The sequence below is a fragment of the Porites lutea genome, chromosome 5 (genome assembly GCF_958299795.1).
Source record: "Porites lutea chromosome 5, jaPorLute2.1, whole genome shotgun sequence".
Taxonomy (NCBI): Eukaryota; Metazoa; Cnidaria; class Anthozoa; order Scleractinia; family Poritidae; genus Porites; species Porites lutea.
The window spans coordinates 28,191,917-28,219,456 of NC_133205.1; the positions used below are offsets into that span (position 1 = coordinate 28,191,917).

At 38.6% G+C, this 27,540-nt stretch overlaps 1 protein-coding gene across 1 annotated transcript; it reads left to right on the top strand.

The window, feature by feature from the left end:
• The first annotated feature begins 1,401 nt into the window (after positions 1-1,401).
• On the top strand, positions 1,402-27,233 carry LOC140938469 (uncharacterized). The gene is made up of 28 exons (XM_073387946.1): positions 1,402-1,416; positions 1,488-1,574; positions 3,749-3,793; positions 4,569-4,655; positions 5,106-5,151; positions 5,580-5,638; positions 6,552-6,622; positions 6,901-6,953; positions 7,055-7,114; positions 7,489-7,528; positions 9,818-9,890; positions 10,828-10,908; positions 11,689-11,762; positions 15,499-15,623; positions 16,445-16,489; positions 18,054-18,091; positions 18,387-18,429; positions 18,797-18,925; positions 19,648-19,709; positions 20,017-20,083; positions 20,704-20,832; positions 21,654-21,782; positions 22,562-22,635; positions 23,270-23,327; positions 23,473-23,533; positions 23,975-24,048; positions 24,450-24,538; positions 25,050-27,233. Exons 1-28 carry the CDS (start codon positions 1,402-1,404, stop codon positions 25,161-25,163), a joined length of 2,028 nt encoding a protein of 675 aa, XP_073244047.1. The 3' UTR covers positions 25,164-27,233.
• Positions 27,234-27,540: the final 307 nt, after the last annotated feature.

Here is a 27,540-nt window from a genome sequence, read left to right on the forward strand (position 1 = left end):
AAATTCCAGACTTTCAGAACTGAATGTCAGGGAATGTTGGCCAATGTTGACCTTGTCGACCTTGAGATAAAAACTCAGTTTGGTCTGAAAATGAAGGTGGAAGGGGATTTTTCACAGTTTTGTATTTCACGTCACCCGTCTGGTCGAGTTTTATCTGCTTTACCTATTAAAAGAGCGGGACTATTCTAATTTTTCACCTGCATGAAAATTTTAATAAATAATGAACTAACTCAAATAAATTAGGACATTATTACTTTAGATACCCATCAAGACATAGGTAAAATGTTCTCGATGTTTTACAATAAATGTAATAGACTGGTCAATAAACATGCACCCTTGAAGACGCTTTCTGGCCGCAAGGCAAAACTATTTTCAAAACCATGTCATGACCCTGTACTCCAATTTGGAGTATGAAAATATTACCTGAAAATGTTAAAAAGTCTGTCAGCAGAAACTTATTTAACAAACAAATACATGAAACACTTATTAGATTCTTTAATATTAATATTTAAACAGGAGTATTTGTACTTTACACCATCTTCTGATTCTTGAGTTCATTAAAAACTTGTAAAACTGTAGCACCTGTAACTACGACCAGTATAGTGAAATCTCTTTCTTTCTCTTTCTTCTCTGTGCAGTCATTTTGTTTTGCTGTTTTTATTTGTAATTTTTTATTGCTGCTATTATTATAATTTACTATTTATTGTAATCTTTTACTGCTGCTTATTTGAAATCCGAGCCTAACTAAATCATACCTACCCGCCTTGACTAGTTTTTTTTAAAACTTTTTGTGGGTAGGTACTATTAAGACCTATTCAAATTGTAACGGGACTGCAACCCTGTTTCTTGTTAGTGTTAGAAGTAGTCAAATTGCAGTTTAAATTTTGTTTTAATTTTTTCTTTAAAAATTTAGGTCCAGTCAGTGCGACATGTTGTGTTTCCGCTAAAAAGCTTCCAGTGACTATCCCCTCATCCTCAAGCACGGGCGAAGGAGCCGGCTCCTTAGCTCGTCCCGCCTTTTCCCGACCCGACTGACTGCCCCTGGGTCTCCAGGGATGCAATCCCCTCGGCCGGCCCTCGGCCTGGTTAGGGGTCCTTCCATGTACGAAGCTTTTGGCAGAACTTACCTTAGGGTCCTTCGACTGCCTAATGAGCTGGCGCGCGAAAATGTACGTAGCCTCGTGATATTCTCCCCCCCATCCCAGTCGTTCCCTTTCCTTTCCCCGTTCTATACCCCACATCTCGCCTTTGATCCCTCGTGACAAACCTGTGAATGGCAATCTGTTTTGTAAATATTTATAAAGATGCTGATCTTTCGCGCGGTTGGTGAAAGTAAGGAAGATTAATTAGCATAATTTATGCGATTTTGCAGTAACGTAGTCACGGCTGTAATAAACCGTCATGGAGGGTTATAAGGTATAATTTCTGCAATGATTTGTCTTGATATGCAGCCTTTTTGACCATATGCACATTTCTTTACTTTTAAGCTCCATCAACGACTCGGCAAGGGAGCTCAGGGCTCTGTATTTTTAGCCGAAAACAAGCTGGACAAGAAAATGTATGTCCTGAAAAAGGTGAGCTCACTGAACTTTTTAATTGATGACTTTTTTATGTAAAAGCTTGTTGAGAAATGAAGCAAATGACAGTACTTATCATCTATTAGTTTAACAGTGTGTGTGTGTGTTTGTGTGTGTGTGGAGAAGAAACTTCGAACCGTGCTCAACGGCCACTGTTCAGAGCAGCTGTCTATTCAGTTAGAGAACCATTCGTCGAATGTCAAGAGGCTGCATTCCACGGTCGTTTGTTTTGGTGTTGAGTTAATATTCTTAGCAACCAGATTTGTAAGTTGTAACGTTTTCGAAAAAATTTCGCTTACTGTCATTTTTATTCAACTCTATGACAAAACCCTTTGACGCCGGCGTTTACTTCAGAAAATAATTTAGGCAAACACAAATTCGTGATCGATGATCATCAATTGAAGCGACTTCGAACAGCAAGCTGATGTAAATATAAATTGCATGATCAAAGGCAAAGCTGATAAAACAAGTAACAGATGTTTTCCCTGATGCTTGCAAAACATTTCAGTCCTTGGACAAAATATCATTCAGGCTTTATTTAGTTTAAGTAGCTTTACACTTGTGTTATTAGGTTTTATCGATTATCATTGGCTTTGAGATTTACATTCTTTTAGTTATCATATTAACAGAACCTGTAATGCAAAACGATCACAGTAAATAATTAAGGCAGCCGCTCGAAAAGCTGAAATTTGTGATCCAAAGTTCCTAAGAAGATCATCAGATAGAAAACAAAACATTTATGGTCGCGATCGCAATGTATTAAAAAAACTGAGAATTTAAAATGCAAGAAGCTTCGACCCATTTTGCCTTTAATATGCTTACTACATATTATATGTATGTACTTTAAGTGAATTCTCTGGTCAGGCCTTTTAGTTTAAAATATGAACTCAACAATTTCTAAATTATTTTTTGTTTAAAGTCACTTAGCCTTACCCTCAAAAGTTATATGAATCTGCCGGCCCTAAAGTTAACTGATATGTGGATTACAAGTTAATTGTTTGATTGAAATTTTATATTAAAATTAACCGGTCGAACTTCCCTTTTAGCCCTGGCTAAATTTATATATCATTGTGTGACTTTCGCATCGCAAATTGGTCCCCTTGATGATCTTGAGTTATCAAATTTTCCCCATATTTCTTCCTGAGGCAGGCCTGAGACTACACTGAAAAAAATGAAAACAAAACAAAAAAAATACTCATTACTGTATCAAGATTGACCACCAAAATTTATTCTTGTAAAACCACATTAGCTGCATGTTAAAATATAATTTCTGCAAAACTGTATTACTCACTTCAAACCTTACTCTCCTCCCTCTCTGTATCTTTTTACTCTAAATTTTCCCTTTTTGCACCCTCTTGCCTTCTCGCCAACTTCTCTATGTGTACTTGCCATAAAAGTTGAAAGCCTAGTAACGTTGATGAGACAAAGTTTAACCCTTTAGGCCCCAAGAGGGACCAACATCAATTTTCTCCTAACAACATCAGTAGATCATCAAGAGTGAAAGTTATGAGAATTACTAAATTGATTACCAAAGGTAGAATGCTTTGATCTTAAACCAAATTCTCTCAACCATTCTTAAAAGAAATGTATGTGGATCGTGGGGCTTTTAAGGGTTAAGCACCAATGCTTCCTCTTTTTGCCCCCAGAGCCTCCCGAAAGAGCTTTGCTTGCGGGCTTCTCTCAATAACTTGGGTTTTTATTGTTGGACTATTTTTGTTTTGACAAAAGTCTTAGTCAGGCTTAGTTCATCAGCTGATGAATTTCCTTTACTGTGGCAAATTAATTTTAGTTCTGAGTGAGGGTCCCTGTTCCTAGCAAATAGCCCATTCTCTGGCCATCGGTTTGTTGTGATCTCAGTCAGCCAGACCCCTTATTCTAATCCAGATTCCAGTGTGTGTGGGTTATTATCGAGCGAGGGTTGTGAGATGTATAGAAATTACCAATAACTGTCCTAAACTATCCACTGATGCTAGAAACACCTGGCCTTGATTGTTTTGGTCAGTGTTATTTTTGGTCAACACAATATTAAAGTGGCCTGTCTCTGAGTAGAATTAAGGTTCAATCTTATCGAGCCTTGGGCTGTTGGAGAGCACTTTTTAAATGTAAGTACCTAGATATGGTTAGCCACAGCTACATTTCTACTAAAATGATTAAAATGTTAATATTTTTAGGTTGAATGTAATGATGAAGGAGAAGCCAATAAAGCTTTCAAAGAGGTAAGGGGAATTCATAAACCAAAGATTGTTTGGTTTTATTCAGACAGAAAACTAGAAAACTTCAAGGTTAAGAAGAAGTTTACATGAAAAATTGTATGAAGTAGGTGGCAACAGTTGTCTAGGTACATGCAATCATGAGAGCGGGATGGTCCCACTTCCATTGGGAAATACTAAGGGCCTCCTGTTAAGGGAAAATTTAAATATTTTGTGCACCCTAAAAAGTGCATCTCAGTTTATTTTGACTGACCAGAAAAAAAAATTTAGCCGTAAGGATGTCGCCATTATTTATAGATACATTGTTGCACTGTATTATAGGACAAAGTAAGCTTCCAGGTGTTATGCTAGAGCACTACTGTTATTACTGTAACAATATCTGAATAACAACATGTACAATTATAATATAAAGTAATTCAATGAAAGCAGTGTTAATTATATTAGAGACCTTTAGATTCGATGACGAGGACAACTATGTGTGCAAAATTTTCTCTGTACTAATTAGTAGTGCTCATGCTTTGGTGGAAACAAGTTGTCAAATGTTAGAGATTGTATCATTTTGTGATCAGGAGTGGGCTTAACCTCCTTCAACAGAGTTAACAGTGCTGATGTTTCTGGTGAAAATAAGTACAATGAAGCATTCTGGGGTCCTGGGGTGTCTATTTTTTGACATTATGCAGAAAAACTTTTAATCAAATCTCGTCATCGTAGTTGTTCTCGTCCTCAAATCTAATGGTCTCTATTATCTGTTACATGTACTTTCATCAATTCTGTTTTGTAGGCCGTCGCTTTACAAGAACTTCAGCATCAAGACAAACATCGTTGTATTTGTGGATATAAAGAATTTTTTGTAACCTGGGATAAGGAGGTTCGTGTCTGCTTTGAAGCTCCAAAATATTATGATTAGGCCTAGTTCTGGTTATATTAATTAATTCCTTTGTCAGTTAAATACCAGAAGATCAGATAATTCCCAACCATTCCAAATTTCCAGATATTGGTGAGGAATGGCATGGTAAAGTTATATACTGTTAAGATTTGTGAACATATGGTTTGGTGAAACTAGAGACTAATGTGCCTTAGAACTCTAGTTAAACATCTCAGATTAGAAACTTAAGAGGCATTTACTGACTGATTGCCTGAGTTGTTTTACCCATTTTGGAAGCAGACGGCGAAGTGGTTTAGGGTGCTGTATTTTATCATGGCCCCCTGAGGTTTAATGTTTGCTTTGGACTTAAACAAAAATTAATACTAGTAAATATGATGGGACTGTTCTAAAATAGGTTCTGGTGGAATATTGATTACAGTTTCATATGTTTAGGAGTGTGCCATGTTTGTGTGCATTGTGATGGATTATTATAAGCTAGGTGAGTCAATTTGTATACAAAATTAATATTTTAAATTTAATTATCTGTTTTTTTCATATGATAAATTATGTAAATAAGTTGTCATGTATTTTTTAGCTTATTATCTTGGTTATTAATGTTAATTAATAACTTTAATTTGCAGGACTGTTTAATAAGCCCCTTTTACTTATTTTACAAATAATAATAGGAGTGATGTAAATGGGAGGGTAATGTGATTGCCTGAGTTCCTTGGATAAGAGTTGACTGTAAACCTTTTCGTTGGTTGATTCTTGGCCGAGGGGTAAAGGCACTTTGGAGTTTGGAGATGGACTCAACATGTGTGAGAACAAGCTCTAGTCATTGCCTTAACTCATGACTAACTCAAAGTCTCGAGTAAGACTCAGTCATACAGGGTTCATAATTATTCTCTATTATTTTCAACATTTTAGGTGACCTGGATAAGGCTCTAAAGCAGAAAAGAGCAAAAGGCGAAGCCATTCCTGAGCTTGTAAGAAACATTTTTTACCATTATAATTGATGTTGAATTATGATTTTCATAATACTGAGACCTATTTCCTCAAATAAGAGCCAACACTCTGACATGAACCCTGTATAAGGCTCAGGGAGCTTATAATTCTGGGGATGTACCTGTTGACTACCCTCACCCCTAGGGTAACATCTACATATATGAATTAACCCTTTTAAAGCCCCAGTATCCACATACAAATTCTCCAAACTGATCTCCATACATTTCCTTAAAGAATTAGTTGAGAGAATTTTATAATAGATCAAGGTATTTTCTCTTGGGTGATCATTTTTTTTATTCTCATAACGTATCTCTTGACAGTGTATGGATATTGTCAGGAGAAAATTGATCTTGGTCACTACTGGGATTTAAAGGGTTAAAAACTCTGATCTCATACCAGGCCATGCCTTTGGACAAATTTCTTGCTCCTTGTAGAAAAATTTAAGGTTTTACAGCCTTTACTGACAGTTTTTGGTAAATATCTTTATAAAATAAACTCTAACTAATGCAAGAAGAGAAGAGTCCGGATGTGAAACTTTCACACTTTCTGAAGAATCCCAGTTTTGGGGGGAAATTCACTGGGACTGGGAACCTGTAAAATCTTCTTTAGAACTGTTGGGCTTCTCATTGAAGAATCCTTGCACTCTAAGGAGAGAAATCTCCTGCCTTTGACTCAAAAAAGGTTGGCAAGTGCACCAAACTTCTTGATTAAAACTAGCAGATAGGTGGGGTTTGTTAACGTTATTGCCAAGTTAGTCACAGAAAACAGAATCAATTTACATCTACCTTACTTTTTTAGGTCTTTGTTATGACAATAATTGTCAATAATTAGTTATTAACAATGTAGTCAGGGTGAAATTGCTTTGAATTGACAATATTTTTCCTTATTTGACAGGTTTTAAAAAAGTGGTTTGGACAGATGGTTGATGCACTAGCATTTGTTCACAGCAAAAGTATGATACACAGGTAGATAATTATGCATGTTTTTGTTTATACTTTTCAGACAATTAACAGACTGCTTTACAGTGAATGTTTTATTCAGACTTACGTAAGTAATCTGTAAATGATAATTATTATCATTTACAGATTACTTACGTAAGTCTGAATAAAACATTCACTGTAAAGCATCAATAAATACTGAATATTACTGCGTTTCTGTAATTGCTCGTGAATTCAGGAACTGGATGATAGAAATGATTCCTTATTATAATTTTTCCTTTTTGTGTTTGCTGTAACTTTGACAGAGATCTCAAACCAAGTAACATTTTTCTTGCTGAAGATGGCAGTATTTCAGTAGGTAGGTCGGCCATTCTGAATCCAACAAACTTGAAATTTGCAAGAGTAAGAATGCCAAGTTATTAAAATATTTTTGATCATACTGTAATTTGTTGTCAACAGGTGATTTTGGTGTTTCCACCATCATGGATGATGCACGAACTCGCACAAGAACAACAGTAGGTGGGTTTCTTTTAGAAGTTTTAGATCTGCTAATAATGTATGCAGTTGCGCGTTTAGGGGAGCTGCCCCTCATACCTGATACATATCTACTTTGAAAATATGGCCTTCACAGTGCATTCCCACTCTTCCTTTGACGGCTGCCATAATCTTCACTTCATTCCATGATTTCTGGCTCACGTTTTCACGTTCTTTTTCAATCATGTGCCTTGCCCCCCCATACTCATCTAAAAAGGAGGGTTATAGGGCTAAGTTACCAAGAAAATGATTATTTCAGGGGTGAACACTTTGGCCTTGTAACCCAGTCACTAATAACAATTCTGTTGATAAATGATAATTGCATGATTGTTTTTTAAAGTTGATTGTTTTGTTGTCAGGTACTATGAACTGGATGGCACCAGAGGTTTTAGAAAGGCCGTATCCTTTAGTTGTAAATTAACAGTGAATTAAAGCATCTTCCTGCTTCTAGGATGCTATTTAACAATTATTCGCCGAAGGCGAAGTTAATATTGTTGAATAATCCCCGAGACGAAGTCGAGGGGATTATTCAACAATATTAACTGAGCCTGAGGTGAATAATTGTTTTAGTATATTCACACGAAGTGATCTCAACAGAATCAGAAAGGAAACCATTAAAAAACCATTAGTTTGATTGACGGGTGAAAATTCATGCGTGAACACGAAGCCGTAAACAGTGGATGCGCAAAAGTTAGATCTTTACAGTATCTTCAAACATGGCAAATGATAGTTTTAATCCTTTTGTATCGAGTTTTGTAAGCTTTAGCATCAACGGTTTAAAAGAAAACGCCGAAAATTTAAATTACTACCCAATTCTGAGAAGAAAAGTATCTAGAGCTTTATTTGTTTCTGTCAACTCACCGTGAATGAGAAAGTTTTCTTCGTCGCTTCTTGCAAATGCTGTCAACAGCGGCTGTGATCAAGGTAAGCGTTGTTTATCTCCAAAGTTCTTTGCCTTGTCAACTTGCTGGCACGTACAATTTTCGAAAATATTTGCCTTCCTCTCTTCTCCATAAATTAACCTCTATTTATAGGCAAAATTGGTCTTGCGAGAAAATCCCGAAATCACAAAACAGTGACAAAGCGACCTCGTTTTCCTCTGTAGTGGTAAACATAGCTTCGAGCGTACAAAAAGTCAGCTAAAGTAAACCACTTCACAATAAATCACGCTGTTTAAACACCATGAAGTCTTTTCTTGCCTTCAAAGTCATCAGCACTTGGATATTCGTGTATTTTCAAACAGGTTTTACTTTGAAACTTTGGCAAAACACCCAGTTCACGACAGCGATTTTGCTCGGCTTTATATTCACCGCCTAGCGCGGTGAATATAACGTCATAGTCCGAGATAGCTAACCAATCAGATTGCTTGAATTACCAAGATCACTGAGTGTGTATATACTAATTACTAGTATTACAAAACTTTCAGCACTTTCCAGGTATTCAGATAGTGGAGCACGGTTGAGAAAACATGATAGAGCAAGTGAAAAAAGAAGGGGACTGGAGAGAGCAGTAGAGGAATGCTATTTCTTTCACCTGTGCTCCACTATCTGAGCGCCTGAAACACACACTGCAGGAAATTGTGTTTCTAAGACTGGCTTTACTTGAAAATTTGCAAATTTTTTTGTATAACATATACATTATTGAAGTAATTATTCAATCAATTTCGACTTATTTTACTGGACAACAAACAAAGCATTTAACGCATTCACCCTCAACTACCGGCAACTGGCCATGTGAAACCATGTGACTTGTGATGTCATCAGTTGCAACGGTTGTAGACCACTTGAACACTTAACTTGTGCAGGGGGAAGGGAATCTTTCAAAACCAAGCCAAATGAGCTCGATTCAGTCCATCAGGCCAGAGAAAAATTTCAAAAAAATCATGAAGCTTTGACCAGAAATTTGAATGAAAATCACCTATACTTAACTTTACGATCCTCTGGGTTTTCGTTAGTCTGCTACACAGCCGTTTTTAGTGTCGTCACGCAACGCTCTAGTGGGGAGGAGCGTTGCGTGACGACTCTAAAAACGGCTTTGTAGCAGACTAGGTTTTCGTGAAACAAAGCGTAGTAATGTGCCAAGCAAAAGAAAACAAGGAGGAGCATGCGAGAAGAGAGGGCGAAAGATAAAAGTCTGGGGGTTAATAGTGCCACTTTTTTGTCCACATTTTGCCTTCTGCGCGTGTTTGGACTTGGAAAACTTTTTTCTGGCACCTGAAACTAGCCAGTGTAATGCTAGTGAATTGATTTGGTTCTTTGGGGGACAGCTAGTGACCAGAAAACGTCTCGATTATCTTCAAACAACGCTTTTTGGCAAAATGGTCGGGGCAAATGGATAAATAATTCATGTCCAGGTGTTAAACATGTGTACGTGTTGTATTCGTATTTTATTTACCAATTAAACACCTACAAATGCTTTTCACTGATTCTAGTGAAGTAGGTCAAGATATGAATATTTTTTCTTTTCCTGAAAGAAGCTAAGTGATTTTGGAAATGCCTCTTTATAGATATGGAAAGGTTTATCCAATTTTCACACTTTTGACAATATTTTTATTTGATTTGTACATGGATTTTGAATATGTGGTAGTCACTGGGTAGTGTCAAGTTTCAGCAATTTTTTTGTGTGGCCATTTGAAAAGTTGATATTATTTCTACCTTAAAATGTACAATTATTCTTAACGTTCTTAAGATATGATGAACGGAGCGATGTCTGGTCATTAGGGTGTATACTTCTTGAATTGGCCACTTGTGGATTTTTAGATGTGAGTTTAATGGCCCACATAGCTGGCGGTTTGTTTGGCGAGAGGGGAAAAACTGCGAAAACTGCCGCAATAAAAAAAACTCAACGGTTTCTTGTTGTTTCCTGCCCAATTTTCCGCGCGGCTTCGCCGCTCATTTGCGCGCTCGACAAACAAAACCTCCAGCTATGAAGGCTATGAGTCTTAGTAAGGTTCACTGTGTACTACCGCCTGGATGGCAGTTTTCCTATTTTTGTCTTACGATAGATCACGAAGCAGAAACTGAAGAAGACGAAAAATGTCTTTGCATATTTCTTTCTCTAGAACGCTCATACTGAATTTAACATACACGGCATGTAGCCGTGCCGTTTTAAGTAGGCCTTGCAGAAAACAGTTAGCCGCTGCCATGACTGACCATCCCCCTAACCCATGCAGCCATGAACCTCTAACAGAGATGTTGAGGCACCAGTGACACTGTGTTAACAGGCAGTGGACTAAAAAGGGAAAGGATTCATTGGGAAGAGACTAGCGGAGATGTCCCGCAGAAAAAACTGCCATACACGCACACTGAAATACTCTTAGCCCGCTAATGCATTCCTATTTCCAGCAATCGCTTTTCTCTGCCCAAAGGTGGATAGATGAGAAAGCCGAAAATACGTCCCCATTTGCACGGAAAATACCCTTCGTGATTCAATGAGGAGTTTTCAGAACGTGCGATAGTATTCCGCTATCGCTGAGCACTAAAACATACGGGCTTTCAGTTACATTACAGTTAACTGCGTTTAAAAATGTAATGATCCTTTTACGACACAAACTTAAGTCTCATTGTTTTGGATGTAACTGACTCTAGTAAAAGTGAGCCTTTCTGGTATTAAGAAACATAATCCCTGACGTATATCATCTTATTATATAAGATAATTATATCAAAAGTGTTATTTTCACTATTTCTTTACGTTTAAAGCAATCGCAGATATCATCCAAGTTGTTTCAGATCAAGAGTTCTCCTCAGGAACTGGAGGAAGTACTTAAAGACATTGGAAAGGTTTGTGTTTGCTCGTCAGCTAGTCCAGTCCCTGATAAATGCAGTTATTAGCTCCATTAGCTGGATGCGTAACAGACTGCGGAGCGGTGGGTCTTAGTTTAATTTCCGGCCGGAACAACACACAGGGCTTTCAAATGACTAAGTAGAATGTGCTGCCGTTGCCTCAAATCTGTAATGGTTGAACATGCTAGTCTTCTCGGATAAGGACGAAAACTCGCGGACGCCGTCTTACACTGAGCAATCACTCACCTCTCCGATCTGCCTGAAAGGAAACGCTGTTTCCTTACCTTTCTTCCCCACCCCTCCCCGTTCTTTTACTCGCGCCATTTTTCGCGCGGTTTCGTTCCTCGTTGTACTCCGAAACCGCACGGAAACGCTTGCTACGCAGGCTACATAGTTTGGTACGTCATACTTATTTGCGATAGCTGAAATACTAGTCCCACCCTAATTCTTGCAGTAAAAAAAGCTTTTTCACGAGAAATGTTGCAATTAAGGTGCTCTCTTATTAATTAATGTCTCTTTCCGAAACAAACTTTAAAACCGGTGGCAATATAACTGATGCATTTCTGTCAATTTTCGACTTGTCTGACTTGACTGTACATGTAGTGTACTGTTGTAGACTGAAACAGTATGAAAATTTAACACGAGTGGCTGGCGCAAGTTTCAGAAAACAGTTCCGCGTAGGAAGCTTACCAACTTCATTCCAAGCTGAGACGTTTGAAGTGACTCATGCTTGTTTATTTTACCTAACTTTAGAATTATACACTTTTTTTCTCGTAGACATATGCAAAAGATTTGTGCCAAACTATTCGCCTCATGCTAAGAAGAAACTTTCAACAACGCCCCACAATGAAGTGAGTATAAAACTTTTATTAAGATGGGATGAGAAAGCTTTGTGATGTCGTGCGCGTATTTTGCAATTTATTTCATAACTAAATCTTTGCCAAAAGTGCGCGCTGTAGTGCACTCTCGTTGATTACTTCGAGGTCACATAACAGAGAGCTTTAGATTCTGAGACGAGGACGACTACAAGCTAAGTACGAGACTGTAGTGCTCTTGCGTGAGCCAACGTTATTTTGGCGGGAAAACGTGATAGCCCTCGTCATTCCTATTACGAGTGTTAGAATATCGTAATAGTGGCGGGACAAGTTATCAAATTTGAGAAGTTTAATCATTTTGCGACCGGGAAAGGGCTAAACCTTCTCCAATAAAAATAACCGCACTAATTTTCAGCTGAAAATAGCACAATAAAACTTTCCAGGTTGAAAATTTTTCTAGAATACGCAAAAAAAACTTTCAGTTAATTCTCGTACTCGTAGTCCGTCTCGTCCTCAAATCTAAAGCTCTCAAATATCTAACAAACTCGAGTTGTTCCCGCCAAGAGTTTCTGAGCGGGTATCTATGACGTCAGAGGGTAATAATAAACACTTAATGACTGGTCCCGAGGGAAACAGTTAATTTTGTTTCTCGAGAATCTCAATTAGTACTTTCCATGCAACCAAAACGTCTGGTTTGAATTTTCGGCAACTCCCAGCTGTAGAGAAAGGAACAGCATTTCCCAAATTCCCAAAAAAGAGGACAACCTTGCGAGGTATACCCTACCCTGGGTACCAGAGGTTTTTCTCGCGGCCCTAGGCCTAAGATGTGTCTCGCGTACGGCAGGGATTTTCGGTGTTGGCAGAAGGCCGACACATCTTCGGCCGTAGGCCGAAGCCACGAGCGGCGAAGCCGCGAGAAAAAACCTCTGGCAAGGAGCAGTGCTTTTTACCCTCCCTGTTGACTTTTGAGCTTTTTATCGGATTACGTCAATCAGATTGGAAGTCTCCAACTGTGATCATGTGGACCACGTGAAGAAATGTCCATTATCCTCAGAAAAACAAGCTGGAGTTTAAAATTCATTGCTTTAAGAGAAGTCGTGACCGAATCACATAGTTGATGCAGCTTCAATTTAAGCTGCAATCCATTCTTCGAGATTTTGGATCACTGGATCTGAAAATCACTATCCGTGAGAATTTAACATCCTGCTAAAAACGCTAACGAGCAGGGCCCAGCGTGACAGAACATTGCAGGAAACCGTCACATTCACGGACAATAAGAAAATCGCTTATAATTATGCAGATCCAGTACTTTGGAGAAAACAAACAACCTAAAACCCTTATTTAGCCACAATGAAGAGTTTAACATTTCAAAAGAGTTCAAAGAAAATGCTCTTGCATAAGAGGGCAAATCATGCCGACCAGAGACAATAACCGCAGAAAATCAATACCCGGTATGCGTGTCACGACCTCTCGGTATGAAATAAGCAGGAAAAATCAAATTTGCCCAGTCAAAACGCTTCCCTCCAGAACATAATCTACCCGTCAGAGATAAATAACTTCATTGGAACAAGCAGCATTTTGGCATGAGGTAAAAGTCGTGTGTTGCCTATCGACCCCCTGTTTATACTAAAAATACTTGTTTTGTTTATATATCTCCAACCCATCAATACAAATTATTTCAAAACGTGTTGTAATCGTTTGAAAAAGGAAATTACTAAATCTTAAATCGTATTAATGCAAAAGTTGAATGTGATAAAAACTTAATTGCGTTGAATAAAATTAAATACCCCACTTGTTTGCTTTTAGCTTAACTTGTCTACACCGTCAAACCCTTCTAGTACATTTATTATGCTTTTTCCTTCAATGCTCTTTCAAAACTTTCCGAAGCCACCATCACAACTCTTCTCACAGGTACAATTACGTCATGTCAAACAGCACAGTTCGAAATATTCTTTCACGCGCTGGTCTATTCTTGTCAACCAATTGTAGCGTCTGTTAGATTCAAAGTCCCTCAGGTGGTCGTTAGTAGCCAATCAGCCGTCTTGTCCAAAATCTAGACCAACTGATTTAACCGTGCTAACGATTGGATCGGCGCCATCAAAGCAATAGCGCTCTGCTCCAGAGGCTTTTCGCGCTGGTACTATAAAGACTTGACAGAAACCGGAAACCGCGCTAGAAAAGCCTCTGGCACCCAGGGTAGGTATACCCAAATTGTCCAAAAAATTTTCCAGGATTTTTTTTTCCAGTCAACTTTGCTCTCGTAATTTCTAGAATTTTCGGTTGAATGGTTCGCATTTCGGAAATTAAACAGTTTTCGGAATTTCTGGAAACTTTTCCGGGAAATTTCTGTACCATTTGCCGCTGTTTCCAAATTTTCGAAAGTTTTGGTTGAATGGGAAGCGCCCAATGTTTCCCGAGGCGGAGCTTGCGCACTACTTAGTATTGAGAAAATCTCGTTCGCGTAGTCGTCCTCGTTTTAGAACCTAAAGTTCTCTAATTTGTCCGTCGGAACCAGTCGTTAGGGAAATTAAGCAACGACGACGGCGACAGCAACGAGAACGGCAAAAACCCAAAGGTTTAGATTGGCAAAACAACAACTTTGCACGTGCATCACGCTTTTTAGTACATTTCTTTACCGTCGCTGCACGACTACAACGTGAAACTGCCTAATTTCACGTTTTGTTGAGGACGGGAACACAACGACAACGATTTTCTTTTTCTTTTCCTGAACTTTGATACAGTCGTTTAGAATTCAACTCCAGAAAAATATGCCAGCATTTAACGAATTGAACGAATTGGAATAAGCGCGACAAAGTTTGAAGCGGTGTGAATTCACTTTTTAAGTGACGTTTTTGTAGCTGTCGCCGTCGTTGTTGGTTAAGCTCGCTATTGAGTGCTTCTGATTTTCACTCACAGAAGTTCTTTTATGAAGAAGTGCACCTCTCTTGATGTGTCCTTTGGAAATCATCTTTTCTGTACTTCACCGTGTGTTGTATTGCGCGTGAAGGTGCAGAATGACCAAATCTGAATAATGTGCTTGTTTGTCTAGATTCCAGTTGATCATTCAACAATTTACTTTTTCTGCAATCCCGGGGGGGGGGGGGGGGTACTCCCGCGAATTTTGGATAGGGGTGTACCGCGAAGGTCCGTGAACCCTAACCCTATTTAAGGACCAAGAAAGCGAAAACTGATACCCTTTTTAAGGTCCAAAGCCGAAAAATGACACCCTATTCAAGGAAAGAACAAAATTATTCATAGCATGAAAAGGAAAACTTTATTTCTTCTCTGTAACATTGGATGTATAGCATCAAGCATAAAATACTAGAATACTTAAACGGATACATCAAGTTTAAAAAAAAACCGTTCGTTTAGGCGGGCATTTTCACACTGCAGTATTAGATAATACAATTAAGCTACCCTATCTAAGGACGACACCGGGGACACAGAAACAAAAGGGTCAAAAAAGATACCCTATTTAAGGACCGAGAACCTCAAAAACCATACCCTATTCCGCGGCACGTACCTATGTAGCCCATATATGGGAGTACCCCCCCCCCCCGGGTCTGCAATTCATGGAAATTGAAACTGATCAAACGTGACGTGTGGAACAGTGGAATACAAAGTCGACATGAATTTGACGTGAATGTTTTATGTTGTGGATTTTGTGACCTATTTAAAACTATTTTTAACAGCGTCGTGCTTTAAAATTTACATTATTTTGTGCGAACCCAGCGCGTGTACTAGGCTGATAGGAACTTTTCTATACATTCAGAGAATTAGCTGAGTTACCATATGTGAAGAGCTGTATTGCACTGGGTGATAATAAACCTAACAATGCCGCTACCAAAGGAAGTTCAGCATCTCCCAGTAAAGGCGTCAAAGGAGCCAAAAAGGAAAGTAAGTGACTGTGGGTTGTTGAATAACTAGGCAATGCAGCTTGAAAAGCTGTGCTTTGCGTAAATTTCACATGACAGATGGTCAAAACACGCGTGATTAGATTACGAGTGATCAAAGGTCCAAACGCGCGTGATCGAATTGCATTATGTGCATTCCCTTCATTCTTAATGGAAGCCCAACCGAATGCTGGCTACATACATACAACGCATGCGTAATAACAACCTGGAGATTAGGATTGCGGGCTCCTCTTGTCGCCCGCAAAAAATTGTAAGAATACGAAATGATTTACACAAATGGTGATATACTTTACATATAGAGGGGATGTGATCCACTTCCGTGCAAACACCCTGCTCGGGGTGTCGACTTAGTGTCCGTAGACTTCTAAATTCTGACTGGACTCGGTAATACAGGGGTACGAGAGGAATTTTTTTTGAGCATTAGCATTAAGTCAGAATTAAGGTTGATTTCCACTGACGCGTTTTTGGCTACTCAATCTGCTCGCATATTAGAACTTGGCAACGAGCCAAACAAAGTGACTCAAGATATTCTGAAATTCTTAGCCTCTGATGTAGTCAGTACTGCTTTGCTTTCACATTGAACAATACAGTCGACTAGCAGCCTGTAGAAGTAATAACAGTACTTTCTAGTTGAGACTGTAGTTTTTGGCTGGTAGTTGAGTGTTTGGCCTCTCTTCAGTAAAGCTGAAAAATATGTAACAGAGTCTTGCCGTTACCTCTGCTAGTTGCAAGCGAGTGTGCACAAGCATTCGATATCGCCACAAATGCAGCTGCACACACAATTTTCCTTTCTTTTATTCGCAGCTGTAAAGCCCGTACCTAAGGACAAAGGTGTTTTAAAAGTTCTTGGTAAGCATTTTAGATTTTTACTTGTACTGTATGTTTTAAAATCCAATGCAGGGATAATAGACAAAAGAAGGAGTTTGCTACAAACCGGAGCGAGCAATTCGTATTAATCCGTTTCACGGAGTTAATCTATTTTAGGCTGATTTTGACCAGTATCTAGGCCATCGCATGATTTCCTCAAACTACCTAGCAAAAGGCACTGACCGGAAAACGGTAGTACCCTGCCATTTTCATATTTTACACTTCGGATGTGCTCCCTTATGCGGAGCGGAAGTTCCCTTTTCGAGGAAACAAGTACTCTAAAATGTCTCAGTTGACTGGTTTGTGAAAACGCCTTGGCATAGGCCTAATATGGAAGTCAAAGTGTCTTCAGTAAAATAAGATGATCGAGAAGGCTATTCCGTGACATGAGAGCTTCTCTGAGGCAGTTATCTTGGTAAATACAAGGAGGCCGACTCGGTTGATCTTTACTTCGTGCAAGCCAACGAAGCACCACAACTTTTTATGAAACTGAAAGTGGGACAGCTGCTGACATGACACTAGCACCGAGCAAAACGCTTAGTAACAGCATCCGCGAACGCAGTTCAGAGCACATGGAATAGAAGTAGTAAACCTTTATCAGTAACTAGGTAATCCCTTCAGAATACTTAAAAGTATATCTGTTATCAATAGGAACCCTAAATTAAGACTAATAAAAAAAGTTCAAAATAAATAATAAGAAACTAAGTAACTATAAGTTAATAATAGTACAGTATAACAATTAAAACTAATTCTTATTTACTAAATAATTATTATACACAACTGAGCCATTATAATAAAAACTTTTCTTGGCGGTCTCAGTTCTTACTGCAGGAACGTATATAAAATTGCTTCTTCTTGTTTCTCTTGAAATAACTTCCTTATTCAACTTAAAATAATTCTTTAAAAACTGTGGTACATTATTATTTAAACACCTCTTCACTAAACCTAAAATATGAGCGTTACGGCGATCTTCTAAACTCTGAAATTTAAGATAGTCGGTGGATGTTGTACCACATTTAGATTTAACTATAATTTTCGAGGCCCGCCTTTGCAAAGATTCAAGACTTTCCATATCTGCTTTATTGCAGCTGGACCAAACAACATCGCAATAATCAAAAATGGGCAAAATTAATGAATTATACATCTCGAAAGCTGCATGTATAGTGATATTCCTTCTAAGGCGCCCTAAGACACCAACTCTTTTACCAACCTTAGAAATAACATAACATAGAGGTTTTTTCCCTCCAGAATTATGGCAATTTTAGTTATTTCTTGGTCTTCATGATAACTGGGCCTCAAAGTCTCCTTTAAAGGAAAAAGGTCTTTTGATTTCTGCTGATGGAATCGAGGCAAAGAGGGCTAATTAACATGATTAACATGTGTATAAAAGAAAGATGTATCCTGGTGCATGCTGGCCTGTTGATGCCGCTGGTCTGGCCACGGATAGGAACGCTGGCCCTCATTTGATAACTCCGTTTAATTGCATTGAACTGCTTTAGATTTAATTATTGCACTCTATTTATCCACTTTGTATCCTTTGGTGTAGAGTACATGAAGGAAAACAAAGACAGTGTTGCTTGTCAGGTAAAAAATCTTTTTTGCTTAAAGTTACTAATTTACCCTTGGTAGTAAAAAGGCCATTTGGATGATGACGTCATTTTATTACCACGACCAGAATCCTTCATGGTTTTGCTTTCTTGTGTAAATGAGGGCTTTTGTTATTTAAACCTCACCGAGATTACCAAATTTAAATATGAATGGAAAACGAAAAGGATTGTGGTCTTAGTACTAAAACTGAATGCCGCCATCGTGCAAATGACCTGTTGAGAAGGTATGGTGAATACTTCTTGATCAAATCCAACTTGTCTTTGTTCGTCAGGTTCAAGCACTTAAGTACCTTGAACAGCTCACCAGAAAGCAAGGTAAATATTTCCGTATGATAGCTTCAGTCTACTTTTTTTTAAAGAAAAGTCAGAGCTATTACAAAATAGTTTTGAAGAGTAGCAATTAAGTCGTCCTTTTTGCCCACTTTTTGATTTACTTCAAACTTATGAAAGAAAGTAATGGTAAAAGAGAGAAATAAAAATACTCAAAGGTGTTACTGAAGGAAGGATGAAAATAACAGAGCAAAGAACGATCCATTCTGACCACCATTTTTTGTTGGCCCCCAGATTGCACTGTGGTAGTTGTTATGCAAGAATGCCAACTATCAGTACATCCTGGTTAATTCTTTTGATGCGCCTCTTTATTAACAAAATGTCAACTGACTGTTATTTTATTTTGTTTTAGATGTGACATTAAGAAAAAAAGACAAACTACAGATTGCAGAGACGATGAAGAAGGAAAACAAAAAGCCGGAGCCTTCTAAAGATGTTCATCTTCAAGCTCTCAAGATATTCATTAATCTTTTCCCTAAAGGTACTGTGTAAATCTGTTTCAGATATTTTTAAATAGTTTTTAAATGTCCTATTTTATAGCTTATATCTGTTTTATCTTTTTATTTAGGGAAACGTCATAACGTCAAACTCTAGTTTTCCTTTTCAAGATTTTTTAATAACTTTTATTTTCCTCATCTTGAATAAATACGTTTTTAATATGTTATGTTATGTTAAGGGTATGGAGCATTCAGAATGTGTGACTGTCTGAATGACAGTTTAGAGGGTTTTGATTATTATTATTATTATTATTATTATTATTATTATTATTATTATTATTTAGTCTGGTATTGCTTATAGTTATACTTAATTAATTTTCCTTTTTATGCGGTTTAAGCAAGCACATCAGTTTTTTTGAATTTATTAATTTATTCAGTCACAATTTGTGAACAAAAAAACATGCCCCAACATAAACTGCGTTCTTTTTATCTTTGATGTTTGCCGGCTTTCATAACCAGTCTTCTCTACTAACTATGGTAAGAGAGCAATATTGGGACACAACAAGCTGGAAGAGTGTGAAGAGAACAGCATTATCACTAGAAATTTTGTTTCAAAGAGATTCACTTAATTACGGTTCTTTTCTGTAGCATCACCGGTAATCATATCAGATTATATAAGCTGGAGGTAGAGCTATTTTTAAGCATTTAAGATGCTTTTGATGTTTCTTTTTTAACTTGTTTTTCTACTTTGTTCCCTCCCCCTTAGCTGATGACAACGATGTCATGTTTACAGAGGAGATAATCCGCGAAGTTCTAGCTGCCATGAAAGTACGTATACAACGTTTTCATCAGGGTTCTTTAGACTTTTTTTCGAAAACAGAACTAATGTTACCGCACTTCCATATGTTTATTCAAGTTGTCAATTAGTGGACTCGTCTTAAAGAACTGCATCTTACTAAAATGGACCCCAGCTACCGTTCTTTGCTCACTTTGTTTTACTATGAACTGTACAAGTTAGACAGCTCTTTCACTCTGTAGATCCTGGAGTGAATGATGTAGTCATAGTAACGAACAATGTATTCACCTTAGAATAAGATGATTGTTTTAAAAGACAGTCTCTTCTGTTCCTCAACAGTCACATGCAGCCTCTTCAGAACTACAGGCCTGTGGTTGTCAGTTATTAATGGCATTATCAGCTGATGGTGAGTATACTGGCGCTGATCGTAAATTTTTAATTTACAATACACTGTAATTCAAAATCTTTTGTTTTTCAGGCGCGAAGCGCCGAAGTGAGATTCTCGTGAGAAGCGTGAGAGCCTCTGCATGTTGACACCCTTGCTCCAGATCTTTAGTTTGATTGCTCGTGAATTCTTGAAACACTCGAAAACACGGGCTGTTTAGTTTTCAGTCTAAATCTAGAATATGAATGTGACCACTAAACGAAGTGAAAGCAACTGATTTAGCGTTACTCACGTATGTTACTGAAAAGAACTCTCTGTCCAAACCAAGGTATTTTGTCTACGCACCGATTACTCAAAAGGAACTTTTCTTACAGCTTCCAGGAGGACAGAGATCACTTCAGGGTTTAAATATAGTTGAATTTTGAAGGAAAGTAAGCGTTCTTCTGATAGCAAATGTTAGGTACAGCATGTTGGAAATCCATAAACAAAGGTTTGTTGATATATTTGAAAATGGTATCCTGATGAGCCCGAAACGTTCGATTTCATCGCTTAGTATTACTTGCTTACGTTGGCAATCTTAGGTATTTAATTGAACTTGTATTAAAATTGTAGCCCCACTGACTGACTCTTCGTTATTTTAGAGGCCGCTGGGGACATAATCGGTCGCTTTGGTGGAGTTCAAGACTTGTTAGCAGCGTTACGAGCGTTTCCAGATAACAAAGTCATTGCATCACATTGCTGCGGTGCGTTGTGGAGTCTGGCTGTTTCTGGTATGTCTCCGTTAGAAACGTTGAGGTCCGTAAAGATAATAGAGGGAGCTTAAGTAGCCACAACGACGACGGCCGCAAAAATCTCAACAAAAAGATAAATTTGCGTTCTTTCAACCTTAATCGCGTTTATTTAGCATCGGTCAATTCTTCAAATGTTCGAGAATTTTTCTGGAGTTGAATTCAGAGTCTTAAGAACTGTATCTAAGTCAATAAAGATAAACGTAAATTTGTCTTGATGTGTTCACGCTCTCCATTAAAGGTCGAATAAAGAAGGTATACGTCTTAGTCGTACAGTGAACGTCAAAGAGATGAGCAGTCGAATTCGGTGTTAATACAGCCACAAGTGGGGACCATAGAGTGTTCGTATTAAAAGCGGGTCTTGTTATCCAAGTCAAAAGGCACCTTGTGTTGAAACAAAATACAAAAAAAATTTTACATCCTCTTATCAAGCTTCCAATTAGTGAAAGAGCAAAATAATAACAATAATAATAATGCTTATCTATTGACTTTATCCCGATATTCTCTGTTCCAAAAAACCTTCACGAGGGTTCCCAATACGGTTCTTCAATCCCTAAATCCCAGCCTAAAATTTCGTGCAATCCCGTAATCCCTAGGGTTATTTTTGGCATCCCACCTCTCAAGCATGCTTTCAATCCCGAATCTTGCCCTGATTTTGCTTTCAAATCCCGCATCCCGGGCTTCAAATCAGTAAAGGAAATCCCGGTTACCGAAAAAACCTATTGGGCACCCCCCTTGAAGTATGGTTCATCCCGCCGCAGTTCTGCACTGATCTTGACGGCTGAACTGATTCCCTTGTCTAGAGGCAAACTGTAAGATTGTGACAGAAGAGCGTGGACTGGAAGACATCTGTCTTGCTATGGGAAGACACAACTCAGATGTGGAGCTGGTGGAGGCAGCCTGTTCAGCCCTGTGGTCTCTTTCTATGGAAGGTAAGACGGTCTAACTTAACCTGAAGTAAAATATTCACAAATACCGGCAGGACGGTGGTGAAATTTGAAAGTTTAGCAGCAACAATAACCTTTTTTGTTTCCAGAGTTGTCAATAACTTGATATAATACTCAAATTAAAAATACTTAGAGTAGCTGGTCTGTCAAAGTAACTATAAAGCTAAACTAGTTGGGTGACCAAAAGTGACTAAATACTGCTTGAAAACCACAAACATAAATGCACTTCTTACTTATTTCCCACTGTGAGACAACTAAAATTAACTTAACTTTTTTAATTTACACACTTGGATTAATGGTAGATTTTACAGAACAAACACATTGATAATACACACTCAAGGCTGCTGCCTAAGAAATTTTTTTGGGAGCCCTTCGGGCTCCTAAAATAAAAAGCTAAGAGCCCGAGCCACATTCCTAGGAGGCAATTAATCGATAATCTTGCTACATGTATAAAATATTGTAGTAAATTACAGAGAGGAAATGGCAAAATGCATCAATTATTATTAGAAGTTGGTAGAAATTAATAGAATATGAATTACGTGGATAGAATTTTAAATCTGTTATCGCTACACCAAAAAAGCGACACATTGTTGGTATCTGCGTTTAACATCGAAGAACCGCTTACCGCGTTTTGTTGTGTCGCTGAAATTCGTGTTCGAGATCGACCCTGTAGAAATGCGTGTCCAGTGCTTTTACTCAGTGATCATGACGAACTAGAAACTGGACTCAACTAGTTTACTCATATCCTGGCCTCTTCTTTTCAGAGGACAATCTGGAACCGATGGAGGATCTCAATGTTATAGATCTACTCGTCGATGCCATCAAAATGCACAAAAAGGTCAGTAAACACAGCCTAAATTTACTGTGCCAAATAATCATGCTTGTATACATTGCTTATAAAATATTCCTTGAAGGGCTTTGGCGGCACCAAATGCACCAGTGACGCCCCTTTTCGGTGGACAGGGTTGTTTGATCTTTTGGTTTTATTCCTGATTTCAACTTCTGGGTCTTTTGGTCACTGGATCCCCAGGTCTCCGGGTTCATGGGCCTCTCAAGCCTGCTTAGCGGGCGCTAAAAAGGGAAGGACTGAGAGGGGAAGAAAAACGCCAATCCCCGGTGGGGGCCGGCGCCCAAGGTGGTCCACTTTGACCGGTCTGGTGGGACCGAAATGTCCCTTTCCATTTGACAAAATTGTTGTCCCCAGTACCACCCTTTTGTATCCTGCTTATAAGAACAATAACCACACGTGCGGTGGCTTGGGACGGGTCTGTGCAACCGGAATGTACCGTTCCATTGGGCTTGGGCACGTGAAATTTCCGAAATTTCAAACCGGAATTTTTGTTGATTGGAAAGCGCCCTAGGTCTCCGAATCTCTTGTTCTCTGGATTTGTAAGTTTTCGGGTCTCTGGTTTCTGGGTTTTGCGTCGAGAAAGCTATTTTCTACTAACGCGTCGTTTTCTATGCTTTAATAGGAGGCAAAGGTCATAAAGAATGCTTGCATGGCCTTGGCAAGTATTGTAGAGGCTCGAGGTGAGGATTAATTAATTATTATCATAGGAAGAGTTTTAGACCCTGTCCTCTAAATTACTGACCGCAGCTCGAAATTCTTGTTATTTTAAAAGTTCCGTTGAGATGATGCTTTACTTTGTTTACAAATTTCCTTTTACTTCTTCAGAGGTGTGCGCTTACCAGCTACTCAAGGCCGAGGGAGTAGAGAGCATCATCACTGCCTACAAGTAAGTCAATGCTCTCTGTCTGTTGAGTTGTTTTATGCTCATATAGTGCATCCTTCAATAAAGGACTTTATTGCAGCTGTCTTCGTTACAACGTGTTCTTTTCCGAAATAGGATTACTCGTAGCCTGCGAAAACAGCCGTCTCTCCTCAATCGCTCCTCGCTGCTAGGGACTTTTCGCCAGCGTTTCGACAGGGACGATGAGAGACGGTTGTTTTGCAAGCTAAGCGTTGCTAGTGATGAGGAGCGAGAAGAGAGGGCTCCTTTCGCAGGTTAGATAACGCGCTAAAACTCGCCAATTCCAAGCTACAGAAGAGCTTCTTAACAGTAGCGAAATTGATGCTTTGGTTAACGGGAATGCCGTAGCTTCAGAAAACGCAGTTATTTACAATTTTTGCCTCCTGAATATCTATCTAACCGCCTCACTTCTTTCTTATTGTTAAGTACCGGTAACATCAAAGAAAACGACGAAGTTGTTGAAAACATTTGCATCCTCTTCTCTGAGCTTGTAGACTACGGTAAGTTAATATACTTGTGTACTGTGTTTTTAATTTCCTTGTAAATTAAATTGGGGAAAGGTTTGTTGCCTCAGTTGACATCGTAAGCCACAGACTGTCTTCATTTCCCAGTAGTAAGGAACACATTTTGCACTGTTGACTTTTTGAAAGTTGGAAAGTTTAAATCCTCATAAATTATTGTCTCAAATTTTGTTTTAGCTATGACTGATTGGATAACAGTACTTCGTGTCGTCCAGTTTTATCTGCAGTCATATACGCGATTAAACAAATGGCATTCCCCCGATTTTGTTTAACTACTCCTATAATAATTACAGACAGAACTGTTCTCCACTCAGTCAGTAGATTACCTATATTTATCACTCACAGCACAAGTACTAATACTTTTTGTTTCCTTTTACTAGAGGACATCAAAGAGGAAATGAAACTTAACAAAAACATCACTAGCTTGCTCTCGGAAGCCAAGACAAAGTTCTCGGATGATGAGCACGAGGTAAAACTGTACTTTCCTGAGTGTTTTCTTTGTCTTTCGTCGTTTGTTACTTTTGTAAGTTCTCAAACCAAGAATAGAAACCTGTAGCTTCATGGACAAGGACGAGGTTTGACTTAATTTTTTTTTTCGCTTTTTCTCAAATACCAGAAAAGTTAGCACGATTATTTTTATTGAAGGATGTCAAGCCCTCTTCCGATCGCAAAATGATAAAACTTCTGTTTCCGTCACTACGACATTTTCGCTAAAACGGCCGCTAAAACTCGTATCAAGCAAATGGCGACGGCTATCGCGTTTTCCCGCCAAAATGACGCTGCGGGTTCACGCGCGCGCACTACTTAAGGTCTCTTATTCCCCTGGTGCCCAGATCTGTTGCCGACGTAGATCCGGCTTCGTCAACAAGAGATCTGGGTACGAGATTAGGTCTCTAATAAGGGCCCTCTTGCTTCAACGACAACAAATTATGTACAATGAGAACCAATCAATAGAAAACTTGTCATTGATAACTCCGCAGGACTTACTTATGGCGGCAGAACGCGGTTTGAACTTGCTGGAAGGTGGTCAGCAGACAGGACGAAGGAACAGCTCCGCGCGATCCAGACCAAGGAGTGTTGCGGGAAAGAGATAATAGTTACCATGGATACCATTATTCTCACATTATTCAGGAATGACTATACTGCTCTGTATTTGAACATAAAGCGGCCATGTCACGCTAGTTGTTATCTTTTTAAGAAGCCAAAACTTGTCTTCGCATCAATTGAATTTCAGAAATGATGGTTCAGGTTTTGTTATTTAAGACTGCAGGGAGTTTTGGCATTGATGACGGTGACGGCAGCGAATACATCCCTTTTAAAATGAATAAGCGTTTTTCAAACATTGTCGCGTTCATTCCAATTCGCTGAAAATGTCTAATGTAGGCAAATTTCCCTAGACTTGATTTCTTGGGGACCGCACTCAAGTTTAGAAAGAGAAAGAAATTTCGTCGTCGCTTGTTTACGTCCTCCATAAAACGTGAAATTAGGCATTTTCACGTCGTAGTTGTGCAGTATTAACAAAGAAATGTACAAAAAAGCGTGATGCGCGTGCAAACTTGTTGTTTTGCTTAATAATCCTATCGCTGTTATGACGTTCTCGTTGCCGTCGCCGTCGTCGTTGCTAAAACTCCCTTATATTTAGGCATTGAAACTGTTTCCTGTCGTCTGTTTCAACAGGTGACAAGGATGGGCATGGGTTGAAACTAATTAGTGCGCCCTGATGAAATTTGTTTGATACAGTCGACTCCCGGTAACTCCAACTCTCTAAACCTCGAACCTCCCGCTAACTCGAAGCAATTTTCATTTCCCTTCCGATCGTTTTCTATATAATTTTACCCTCGATAACTCGAACTCCCGATGACTCGAACTTTTTTCTATTTCCCTCGAAAGTTCGAATTATCGCCAGACGACTGTATCTTCTTCACATCTCTAACGGAGCATTTTGTACATGGGTACTGACAACGCCGTCATTAAGAGCCGAGGGCCGGGGATTCTCCCCGGGTACTATGAATGTGGCCCCGGCTACTTTCGTTTGAAATTAGAAGATAAATAGAGCCAAAAGAAATCCCTAGCTGTTTGGTTCCCCGTTGTGTTGACTCTGCAACTTGAAATCTTAGTTACAACCCTGGGTACAGCCACTAAGAAATTACTTCAACACAGAATTGACCTCAAACAACAATAAACTCGTGACATTGCCCTTTTCCGCTTAATGCTGTAACTATAGCTGCACTCAAGCTTATTTTAATGGAATCGTAGATATGTCGTTATTTCAACTTTCGCATTGTTTTTCTGTCGTACGTGATGATATAACATTAGGGAGCTTAAGCAACGACGACGGTGACGACAACGAGAACGGCAAAAACCCAAAGGTTTAGATTGGCAAAACAACAAGTTTGCCCGTGCATCACGCTTTTTAGTACATTTCTTTACCGTCGCTGCACGACTACAACGTGAAACTGCCTAATTTCACGTTTTGTCGAGGACGTGAACACAACGACAACGATTTTCTTTTCCTTTTGCTGAACTTTGATACAGTCTTTTAGAATTCAACTCCAGAAAAATATGCCAGCATTTAACGAATTGAACGAGTTGGAATAAGCGCGACAAAGTTTGAAGTAACGTGAATTCACTTTTTAAGTGACGTTTTTGTAGCTGTCGCCGTCGTTGTGGCTTAAGCTCGCTATCATCAGGATGTAAAATGATTATTATCCATGGCAACTGGTCATGAGAATTTTCCTTGAACAGTTCTGCGCATGTAATATATTAATTGAAGGATAAAAGACAGCTTAGTCCAAGATAGCTGGCCGAGATATTTAGCCTGAGAATCATTAGAAGCAATTTGCCTCCTGCTTTTACCACTCGACGTTTATTACAGTAGAATTGAATTATCACAAAGAGCCGTAATTCCGTTGAGATTGATTGATTATTGTAACGTGCGGCCTTCTTAGTTTTAAGTGTAAGTGTGATCTGGGGATGCCCGCCTGATCTGCCCAGGCCGGGTACACCCCGACCCCCGCCTTCGTTACTTCTTCTTAACTTTGTTAATCATAAACACTAGTCATCGAAACACTGTAAATGATTAGACTATATATATTTTGGGGGTGTAGTATAATTTTTATATGAAAGCATAAAACATATCAATAAATTCAAATGTTTTTAACCGATTTTGATATTGTTCGTTTATTATAATTTTGAGAAACAATAATAAAAATAATGAACAATTCTTGAAAAAGAAAACACTTAACAACAACAACAACAACTTCATTGACTTTATCTTCGACGTGAAGATTTCAGTACCAAAACAGTCAATACAATGACAAATGAAACAAAGTAAAATAAAAGTTAAGTAAGAAAGAAAGGAATAACAACTATATAGTGAATATTATCATAAAAGAAAAATTACTTGGCTATGTACGGCTTCTACGCTACTCGTTTGGTAAGAAAGTTTAATTAGAGTTCGGATTTATAACA